The 11,793-nt window shown below is 45.0% G+C and overlaps 1 protein-coding gene across 3 annotated transcripts in view; it reads right to left on the reverse strand.

Annotated features, from left to right (window-relative positions):
• Positions 1-11,793, reverse strand: part of Nbas (neuroblastoma amplified sequence) — a 244,270-nt gene that overhangs the window by 62,652 nt on the left and 169,825 nt on the right. For all 3 annotated transcript variants that reach the window (XM_023702419.1, XM_023702418.1, XM_023702420.1), the window contains exons 42-44: positions 10,703-10,813; positions 5,070-5,320; positions 3,476-3,810 (exon numbers count right to left, since the gene is read on the reverse strand). In XM_023702419.1, the coding sequence (XP_023558187.1) occupies positions 3,476-3,810; positions 5,070-5,320; positions 10,703-10,813 (697 nt within the window). The remainder of the gene's footprint in view (positions 1-3,475; positions 3,811-5,069; positions 5,321-10,702; positions 10,814-11,793) is intronic.

Genomic DNA, 11,793 nt, shown 5'->3' on the forward strand with positions numbered 1-11,793 from the left:
AAAAAAAACAGAGGTTTGTACCTATGTTGTTTATTTATTATTTCTTGCCTATATCTTGCAATATGAAAAACTACTTTGGCAGTAACAATACACAATGTACTAACCATTGTTACTCTCCTAAAATCTTGTTTTGAGATTTTGTAAATAAAGAAAAAATGATAAAAATAAAAAATAAAATAAATAAATAAAAAGGCACATTCCAAGGAATTAAGGAATATATTTTACCTACACATTTCTACATAGGCCTCAGGCACTGATTACTCATTACAGTGCAAGATATATTCGTCCATAGTTAGAAATAGTATCAGCACTGCACAGACCCCATTAGAGCACAGTCCCTGACTGAAAAATAAATTCCATCTTTACTCAAATCATGGTTTTAAGATTAATGTACTCTCCCACATTTTTTTATGCCTGGGCATGGGATAAGGGCAGAAACAAGGACTCAAATCAAGAGTCTGTGAGTGGGGTGTGCCGCCGCACACCTGTCATCCCAGCTCCTCGAAGCCCAAGAGGAAGGACATGAGTTCAGGCCAGCCTGCAACACAGCGAGACCCAGCTCAGAAGGGAAGGAAGAAAAAGGAGAATAAAAAAACCAAGGCTCTGAGCAGGCATAACATGAAACACCACACCCTGTGCTCTTTCCTGGGCTCCCAAGTGCAGAATCAAGGTGGATCTACAGAGAAGGAAAGGTACACAGGGAGGAAAGGCCAGCTGCTCTGCTCCACCTGGAGAGAGCCAGGGGCTCTGGTCAGAAGCAGAAGCTTTTCTATGCACAGTGACAACACACAGGGGTGCTGGGGAGGCAAGTGGAAACGCCAAGGACTCCAGCTGAGGAGCACCAGGTGGATGCCAGAGGCCTTCGAGAGCTTTTAAAGGATTCTGGCCAACTTCTGCATTTCCTAAGTGACTGAGTCGTTCCCATGCATTTCTCTGCAGACTACAGAGGTGGAAAAGAACACAGAGGTCAGGACACACAGCACCCCATACCTGCCTGAACCATGTCTGGACCCAGCAAGTGCTCATGGGCTCCTGTCCCCTTCCTTCATGTCTCTGGGTTTCTCACCCACTAATCAACTTGTCCTGTTGCACCTGAAAATGTCTCTACCTGCAGAACTGGACAGACAACAGGAGCACAGTTCCAACCCAACACAGCCAAGTAGGCAGCTGAGATTTGCAGCTAGCAACACCCGCGAGCCCATGCTCCCTTCCCTTTTACCTGAGCACCACAGCCAAGCATCCTGCAGACCAGTTCCCACCTACTCAGCACGAGTCACCCACAGGCACTTTCCCCAGAAGTCTGCCAATACAGGTGTCACCTGAGTGGCCAATGCCAGGAGTACATTACATTGGGTTTGGGATGGTCTTCTCCAAACTTAATACCTGAACCACTGCTTACTATTTTTGTCACATGTACTAGAGGAGCTTCCTTCCAGCTTTTGCTAAAACTCTGGTTCCAGATCAAATGTGGAGACAACACTTGACATCTGCACACTGGGCACAAATAGGTGATCCTTGCTTTACATTTCAACACTGTGTGCAAGCTAGGAGAACACCTGGTATCCGCAGAGCTGAACAAATCCCGCTGTACTCCATTCCCAGCATGCCCTCGATGGGTGCGCCACACTGCACTGTTACGTTGATGCTTATTCTCTAATAGAGGACAGCATCAGCTGGTTTCAGACACGGAGCTTACTTAAACTTTATATAACTCCTTTCTCATCAGGAAATAGAAAGTTTCCTAAGTAGTAAAATGACAGAGGTATACAATTCATTTTTAATATAGCTGTTTCACCACTCTACAATTTACCTGCCTGAAGGAAAACCAGCTCCTGAGAGTAGCACACAGTGAAGAGACGTCTACGTTCGGATTAGTCTATTGAGCTATAAGGACCACACAGTAATTAAATGAGTCAGCTAAGCATCTTTTCTGCAGCAGAGTGCACCTATGAACACAGCCAACTGCACTGTACCTTTTCAGGCTGCTGGTGATATTTGGAAGTGGAAAATTAACATTAGCTTAGGGGTTGAGAATGTGCTCAAACTTCTTTGTTGTTTTAAGATAGGGTCTTGCTATGTAGCCCAGCAATCCTCCTGCCTCAGCCTCCTGAGTGCTGAGATTGACTGGCATGCACTGTGGCACCCACTCTCACATCATCTATTCTGGACCATACTTCACTGAGGACCAGGAGCAGATGTTAGAGTGAAGTGAAGAGCCCAGCCCTGAGCACAAAGCCCTGACCATGCTCCTGTGGACAATCACATGTCCTGTCTTCCACTTCGTCCAGCATCCCTACAGGTTCATTTCCAGTGCCGGGGCCCCCAGGCACAAGCACAGGAGGCAAGCGCTTCACACCAGACCACAGCCCAGCCCTTGATGGACACCTATAAGCATTCAATTTAACACAGCCAAAGGCAATGTAACACCTGAGTGCTGAGTAAAGAGAACTGGGCTATGGAGAGAGTCACATGGAGAGAAAAAACATTCTCTCAGGCTTTCACAGAGAGCAAACTGGTCAAGCAATGACCGTGACTCATCCTTATGGCTGACACTGACAAAGGATCTACAAAGTGTGGTACAGGGCTACAGGATAAATCCTGAGGGGACTTGACTGACCTTATCAGATGCAAAAGTTAAATTTGTCATATAAGTCTTGCTTTATCTTGGTCTTAACCATCCAGCAGAAAAGTATAAAAACAAGGTATATAAAGTAAAGCCATATTAATACGATGAGCTATAAAAGGCCCAAGTCAATAACTTCTGAGGATAACCCACTAATATTATAGACTGCTGGACAGTGTTGGATTGTTTAGCTGAATTCAAACACCTATAGTATTTAGATGCCAATAGAATATCCACCTCTGACAGGACTAAACAAAAAAAAAAAAGGAATACAAAGGAAAGATCATTTTGTATTTCTATATACAAAATAGGATAGATATATAGCTACTTTTGCTTAATTCAAAGAGAAGAAAGAGGTGTACTAATAGTGTTGGGACAGGATATCCTGTCTGCTTATTGAACTATGGATAAACTCTAAGAAGATAACAATGTACAATGTATTGCTTATCAAAACTGTTCTATTAATCAGCTTTGAAAATGTCTCATTCGTATTTCTCAATAAAATTAAAATTTTTAAAAAAAGGGAAATGGGCTAGGCCAAGGCATTTCCAGACATCTGACACAGGGAAAGAATGACTGGTGTGTTTGCTGTGAGATGACAGCTGAGAACCATGTCTCATAACATAAATCAGCACAGACCTATCTGAGCACTACTGTCTGTACCTCTGTAATAAAGAAAAATGTTTTCCCTACTGTTCACCATGCTTAGCGAAAAATAATAAATAAAAGTCAATTCCAATTATTTTCCACTTCAAGAAAAGAAATTAAAGCAATCCTATAGAATACAAGAGCAAATTTTCACTTATTTTAAAGGACTTGGTCTATGATTGACTCAAGAAATTTTGACACTACCTTGGCCACAGCTTCTGGAGAAAATGTAACTGCATCCAGCACAGTGATGAGGTCTCCTGGGTGCAGGCGGTCGAAGTACCTCACGCAGACATCGTAGGCACGAAGCCACTCCGGGAAGGACTCAGGGACCTGCTTGACCAGGTGAGGGTCCCCCATCCAAAACAGTTTCTGCAGCCAGACAGCATACAATGAGCTTGGGGACAGCATCCCTCCATCCTCCTCTGGGATGCTGGGAGCAAGTTTGGAGATAGCTAAGATGTTCTGACTTGAAAGAACAGGCTCCAAGGCTTCCAGAGGGCTCGTGCTTCCATCTGTCAGCTTTTTATAGTTGAGACCTATTGGGAACAGAAAGAGGAAGAGAGCAGAAGTGGTCCAGTCCAGCATGCACTGACTGACATTTCCCAACACACACAACCCTCTACATGGCTGGGTGAAAACCCCACCCACCAGCCTCTCCTGCATAGCCTGGCTTCACACAGGAGGGTGAAGACCCAAGATCCTGTCCTTGAGTAGCCCTGCCCCCATGTGGCCGAGGCAGGTCAGGTGCTTCTGTGTGCCTCCGTTTCCTAGGGAAGGCAGTGGCTGTGTACTGCCTAACTCCCCATGGCTTGTACATTTTCCACTAAACTACACTGTATTCATTACCCCTCCCTGGTGTCTCCCAGGTGCTGGAAGGCAGGGAGTAACTCACACTCCTTACTCCTGAAACAGCTGATCAGTCCAAGGTGTTCTCATAACTGCTGTGAATATCACATGTGGAGACTCAACATGCCTCACAACTATGGAGCGTCATGGAGCTGTGAGCTCTGTTAAAAGAGCTTGGTTCTCGGTTACAGGACTAAGGATACATCTATTTAAAGATTCCAACACTTACTGTACACACATTTTAAGTAGGCTCCACTGAAGTAAAATTCTACCAAAAGGACTCTTGCTGAGTGTCTCAAATATGTGTATATGCATATATGTGTGTGTGTATACACTGTGTTTAAACAATTTATTACAGCAAAAGACACACTGCCACTGATCTCCTCAAAATGCAGTTATTCCCCCTCGCTTGACACACCTCACCTTTCTTGGCAATGTGTCTTTTACTGTAAGTTTTGGGTTTTGTTTTTGTTTTTGAGACAGGGTCTTACTATACAGTTCAGGCTGGCCTTGAGCTCACTTTATATAGCTCAGGCTGGTCTCAAACTCACAACTGTCCTCCTGCCTCAGGCCCTGAGTGCTGGGATTACAGGTGTGCACCATCATACCTGGTTGTATAAGTTTTTAAAATATAAACATTCACTGTATTTTCAGACCATACCTCATAAACAGAATATAAGAGACGGGAGCAGATTAAAAGCTAGTACAACAGTAGGTGTTAGTACCAAATCTCCCGAGACTGCTGTGTGACTTTCACTTGCTTCCTGCTATTCCTGGGGTTTCACTCCTCACCTATGACTGGAGTCAGCAGGATGAATCTCAGTGGATCAGCTCCACACTCCTGGCTTCAGGTCTGTCCCCCCATAGCATCACCCAGCTGCGGACAGGAGGGAAACCCCCAAATGGAGCTGAAAAGGCTGTGTTCAAGGGAGGGGCACGAGTAGCCTACCTGCCGCGACAACTTTAAACTTCTTCAGCAGCCGTATGTGGGTCTCAGGCTTCAGGGCCAGGTTCCCCAATTCTGCGCAGCCACAGCTGTCCAGAAGAGTGAAATAATACAGCAGCCTCTCATGGTCCAGGCCACCGATGGTGGGGTAGATGTACTTGGCCATGTGCCTATGAAAGGCTTCTGGATCCATCTTCAGAGTCTCAAAGAGGTTAAGGGCCTGGGCTCGCTTCTCAATTTCAGCAGTGGGCAAACTGAAAGGAAGAGTCAGAGATTGAGGGCTGAGCTTCCACAACAGGACCTGTTTGTTTGTTCACCAGGAAGAAGGGTTGCTTCTTACCAGTGCTTTTTCATGCCTAATCAAAGATACAGCCACTAAGAGTCTTGATTCATAGTCAATAAACTCCAATTTACTGTCAAATCAAACAGCAAAGGGAAATAACTGTACTTTCACTTGAATTATCTATACAAGTGCCACCTGAATGAAAGGTGTGTCTTGGTATTTTCACACATGTCTCTGCAGTGTGATATAAGAAGATGATCTTAAGGCTGATCTATCTGAGGCAGAAAGAACCCAAGATATTTGTCATAGTTTGGGGTTTTTGCAAGGTGAACAATACAGTACAGAACACATTTTATAATAGTATTTTTTAATGAATCACACAAGAACCACATTACTACAAGTGCAGGAAATATATCCACACACTAAATACTAAAGAATCCGGCTAAGGGCCTAGAGTTCACAGCAATGCCTCCTACCAGTCCAAATGAAGATCTAGAGCCCACAACAAAGTCCCATGCAGGCCTGCTTCATGGATCTGTGCTGGAAAGGCCCAAAGGTCAGTGATGGAAGCTAGGACGTCTATGCCTATGGGATGAAGGATCTGTGCTAGCAAGCTGAGGGATCTGAACTGGAGCCACAAAGCAATGCTCAAGGTAAGCACCAGAGCTTCCCCAAAAGTACCACAGCTGTCTTCAAAAACAGTGAGGTCCCAAGCTCCTCCACCAATGAGGAAAGCTGAGCTTCTATCAGGAAAGCCAATACGACAAGCTTCATGAGACTGAGCGGTACACCATCTTCCCCTCCAGAGTCAGGAAACTATGCTCAAGATGATGACCCAAGCTTTGCCAAAGCTCACTAGGAAAGCCAACATGACAAGATCCTCCAGCAGAACCAGCAGAACCAGCAGAACCAGCAGAACTAGCAGAACTAGCAGAACTAGCAGAACTAGCAGAACTAGCAGAACTAGCAGCTTCCAGCAGCTTCTCCAAACAGCATGCCTAACAGCATTTCAACAGCTTCTCCTGTTCTGCCTTTATGCTGCTGGCAACAACCCTCAGGTGGGGCCCCTGCACCCAGCACCATGCTAGTTTAATTCACCTGGGTGTAGTAAGTTGATCACCTGTTATAAATGTACTACAGTATTTCTGTTTGGTTGATCTGTCTGGCATTTTGGGAGGGAACAGAGGGGTTGATTTTTTGGCTCAGTGTTTCTCCTGGGACAGGAGCAATTTCCCAGACTTCTCCAGCCACCCTTCCCCCAGCAGAAGTGTTTCAGCTGAGAAATGTTTCTGGGGAGCCGCTGGAAGTACAGGGCCACAGCGAGACTTGAGGACCGGGGTCAGGCTTCTTGTGGTTTACTTATTTTTCAAAGAAAATTATTTTACTGGTACATTTTAGATATACATAATGATTGCAGTCTTCATAGGGAATTTGTACCTGTACACTCCAGAACTCAATTCTTTTATTTTCCCCATTCAGCTACCCTCCCTCAACCCCAGGGTCCCCTATGGTTTAAAAGCAATGGCATATCAGGTAGAACAGATAAATACTATGTTTCCAAGGGTTAGTATTTTTAGAAGGTACCAAAAGTCAAGTCTTCATAAAGTTAATATACATTGTGTTTTAAAACTTCTGTGAGTGTAATAATACCAAGGATAAAAGGGACAATTATAGAGTCAAAATATCAAGCAATTGATGAAAATGGTCTTTTCACTTTAAGAGAAATCTTCCTTGTGAGTTAAGACACAATTCAAACATTTATATAAATGTGTCCCATGGTCTACAAAAATTTGCCCAACTGCCCACTGGCACCTGACCCTTGCCTTTTCACTACTGATTACCTGTCTGCCTCCTCACTAGAGCAGGGCAGCTGACTACAGCACAGAACATGATACCCTCTTCACCTTTATTTTGTACACCAAGACCCAGGGTACAGCATGAAGGAGGCATTTGATTGTGTCTCATGAATGCTTCACAGATAGGTAGATAAGCAAAAGAATAGGGTGCCCTCTCATTCATGGTGCCCTGCTCTGGGAAGTACATAAGGATTCAGAGCACAGGATTTATATGTAGATTCGAAAAATCCAGTGGAGTTTTAAACACTTGGAATTAATAATAGTGAAAATCAATGGCATGCACTGTCACAGGACACAAATATCCCAATTAAGAGTAAGAGCGACAAAAACGATGGCTTCAGAGGAGATGGCAACTGGTGATAACAGAAAGCTTAAAGAAAGCAAAACTTGAGTTTGGCATTGCAGAGAGGAATGGAACAGAAATGATGTGAATGGAAGCACCAGGATGAGAAGGCAGCAGGCCTGGCTGAGAAGGCGCCCTGGACACTGCAGCTGCTCTGGGTGCGAGTGCTGAAGGATCCATGCACACAGAGTCCTGACTTGTTGCGATGTGGGGGTGTGAGGAATAAGCAGTGTGACCTGGCTTAGATGATTCTCACTGAAGGACGCCAGAGAATTAGAGCCGGGAGTTAGCGTGCAGACAGGAGCTGCAACACAGGGAAGTGGGTTACCAAGATCCACATCCACTGGACTCCAGCGCATGCTGCTCACTGCACCCCATGCACAGCACCCATCACTCCCAGAGGCGAAGCAGCCACACCACCACCCACCCAAAGACAGGAGTCCTTCTTGAATTACTTTTTGGGCTGATGGGTAACTTGAAGCCATCACAGAACACCTTCATTGGGGATTTGTATATTAATTTATTCCATGTGCACTGAGTATGGCTAATGCCAGCCGTTCTCTGTAGTTGATCTCCTAAAGCAAAATATGCATCGTACTTGTAAGCTGCCTTGCTGCTAAAACTGGGTTCAGAAAAAAGCACTGAAACCATTTTTAAGGGTAATCATTAAATTGGTTAGTGAAAAGTTGATATTGTTTTCATGGTTTCTCTTCCTGTTCTCCTCTCTTATGACTTGTTCCTGAAGGCAACAGTCGATAGAGTGCTCCTGACACCCAGATAAACAGTGCAGAGGACTGGCTCAGCTACAGAGTGGGCAATGGCTGGAGCGTAACACTTTATTTCATTCACCTGCGCTTGGCCTGCTTCTAAATCAATCTCCATCAACATGACTTCCTCCTCAGCCCACCCACTCTCTCTCCTGTGCCTACAATCCAGGTTGCCTCAGTACCTTGTCAAGACTGCAATACCTTTGCTGACACATGATAAATACCCCTACCTCCCTTTTCAGTAAGTTACAATGTGCTCAGGTCTTTTATAGATGCCAGTGATCAATAATCAATTTTAACAGTTTCCATGAAAGAAGCTGCTATTTTCCCTTCAGAACAAGTAGCAAGAGAGGAGAATAGGAAGAGAAACCATGAAAACAATGTCAACTTTTCACTAACCAATTTAATGTTTACCCTTAAAAATGGTTTCAGTGCTTTTTTCTGAACCCAGTTTTAGCAGCAAGGCAGCTTACAAGTACGATGGATATTTTGCTTTAGGAGATCAACTATAGAGAACAGCTGGCATTAGCCATACTCAGTGCACATGGAATAAATTAACATACAAATCCCCAATGAAGGTGTTCTGTGATGGCTTCAAGTCGCCCATCAGCCCAAAAAGTAATTCAAGAACAGCATGCATCCAAAGGACTTATAGTAGTAGAAGGCAAAAAATTATTTAAAGATTCTTCTTCATTCACTCAAATTCCCCTAGGTGAAGGAAAAGGTTACTCTGCATGGGAGGGAGTGGGCTCAGGGGTGGGGTTTCCTCCACATGAGACCCAACTTTAACACATTAGCAAGACCTATGCCTCAGTATCTATGTGAAACATCCCTACTCTAAATGAATCTTTTCTAATCCTGTATTTCCATTTTAATTTACAACATAACACTGAAATAATGAAATAGTGTTACTCCTAAAGAGGGCAGCAGTTTGGAATGGGGACTCTCTCCTATGTCTGACTCCATGGCCTCTGCTTACCAAAAACAGTCTCATGGGAGACACCCAAGGGGCTGAAGGTAGAGGCCATGTCCATCAAGGTATAGGACATAGTACCTAGCCTTCAGAGCTGCCTGCTGTCTTGACAGGAGGAGGACAGGAAGTACTGCCACACTTAGCATACTGCCTAACTAAAGCACTGTTCCCTTCCCCTCACAGTGTAGGGAATTGTAGTGAATTCACTCGACTTAAGGTATTAGCTTGCAATGTTGCACTTTGCTTTACTAGAACAAAGTCCTGAGTCAGGCCACCTTATAAAGAAAAGTGTTAGATGGAGCTCTTTCACAGAAGGAGTATCTGTGTATCTAGGGCTGACCTCCTGCTAACAGAGTCCCGAGGTACACAAAGCATTTCATCAAAAAGACATGCTGCATGCATACACAAGGTGTGACCAAAGTATGGTGTATGCTTCAGTTTTTAACATCTCTTAGAGTGAAAGACACATTGCCATAAATCCCCACAAAATCCTCCTGTCACTTCAAGCACCCCCACCACCTGCAACTGCTCTGGAGTCCTGTTTCCTGACGGTCCTTAGCCGTGCGGTCCTGGCTGCATCAGGGTCCTCACTGCATTCCAAACATTTCTCTTTCATGGCCATTATTACTTGGGGAAGAGCAAGAAGTCACACAGTGCCAGATCTGGTGACTACAGCTGGTATTTTTTATTAAACCTCCTATACACACTCAGATAGAGGACTTCCAGAACTAGCCAGGTACTTTTGAAATAAGAGTGAGAATTTTGAGGGAAATTGATGGCACTGTGTTTACACTTTTTTCAAATGTAGGCTTTCACGCTCTTTTTCAATCACCCTGTGTGTCTACATCCTCCGGCCTCACTCTCTTCTACATGGCTGACATATTTAACCCAGTGGGCTCCACCCATGACCACATCCAACCTCCCAGAGCCTCACCTCTGCCCATCCTAGCAAAGCTCTTTCTGCCCTGTTCAAACTACACAGCGGGGGCTGCTGTAACATGAACTCTCAAACCACCTCTGAACCCTGTACAGTTCAGGTGCTACTTCTTGAGGGGTCCCCCTAATTTGACCCTGAGGTGTCAAATCCCTTAATAGGGCTCATAGTTTTAATTTCATACTTAAGACCATCACTCAGTCACTATCTTCCCCACTGTGGACTGTATGTCCAAAGACAGCCATAACACCTGCTCTTATATCATGTCTTTCAACATGGGAACAGAATCCCAGCAAAAACTTCTGAATGAAACACATAGTGAAGAGTAAATTATTTAATGCAAAGCTACTGAAAAACAAAAGCTAGGAGGGTACTATGAGAATATCAGTATAGAATATGCACCTACTATAGCTGAGAAGGAGCAAAATTCCTCTACACAGCACACAGACATCCGTGACCTGTGTGGGAAGTGGCACTCACCCGCTGTCAGTGAACAGGAACTCCAAGTGCGTCATGAAGACTTCCCAGCGGGAGACGCCACACCGCTGCGCCAGGGAGAGCACAATGCTATAGACAGTCTCCTCAAGAGTTCTTTAGGAGTGTCCAGCAGACATAGGGAGGAAAGCAAAGAACAAAGTACTTGGTGAGCAGAGAGCATCAAAGGTGCTGCTCCCTGAGACATTTGCACAAGGGGGTTTCAGGACTCACTTCCCCCTGTAGAGAGCCATTCATGAGCATCTGGTCACACCTCGGCTCCACTTCCCTTCCCCTGGGGAACATCTGATGTGTCAGCAGTCATGCTGATGATCACAGATGGAGGAAGAGAGGACAGTGCTACAGGGCCCCCTACAAGGCCTGGGACAGAACTCCCACAGCAAAGAATTCACTCATCAAAACATCAGCAGTGCTCAGGTGACAAAAACCCATCTCTGTCCTAAGGTAGATACTAAAGAAAGCATGGTCACTCAACAAATGTCTAGGCTTTCCTACACTGCCAGAGATTGTGCAGCTGTTTAGCTAAGACAGAAAAGCAAGCTGTTTCCTGAGGAGCTCCCATAACCTAAGGGAGAACATGAGATGAGAATCTGTAATGCATATGAGAACGGGATGGAGAACAGGGACAGTAAACAATTTCCACTGAAGAATAAACAAGTATCAAGTAGGAAAAGGTGGTCAAAAGGAAGATGGAAGGACTTCCAACAAGTGAGGTTGAAAAGGGCTCACAGATAGGGAAGGACAGGTTCTTGGGCCTAAGGGACCCATGACTTCTCCAATCAATGAGTCAGTGAAGGTATAAGCCTGGGAAGGACCTCACCAGGGACAGGAAATATTCTAAGAAAACAGCACAGAGCACCCACATTAGGTCTGAGCACAGGACATCTAGAGCTCCTGGATGCAGAGAAATTGGAGGGAGGAACTCCGGGCTATATGGTGGAACTCTGGGCTGGAAGGCGGATCTCTAGGATAGAAGGTGGAACTCTGGGCTGGAAGGTGGAATTCTGGGCTGGAAGGCGGATCTCTAAGATGGAAGCAGAACTCTGGGCTGGAAGGTGGAACTCTGGGCTGGAAGG

Source organism: Octodon degus, unplaced genomic scaffold, assembly GCF_000260255.1.
Source record: "Octodon degus isolate 3935 unplaced genomic scaffold, OctDeg1.0 scaffold00151, whole genome shotgun sequence".
Taxonomy (NCBI): domain Eukaryota; kingdom Metazoa; phylum Chordata; class Mammalia; order Rodentia; family Octodontidae; genus Octodon; species Octodon degus.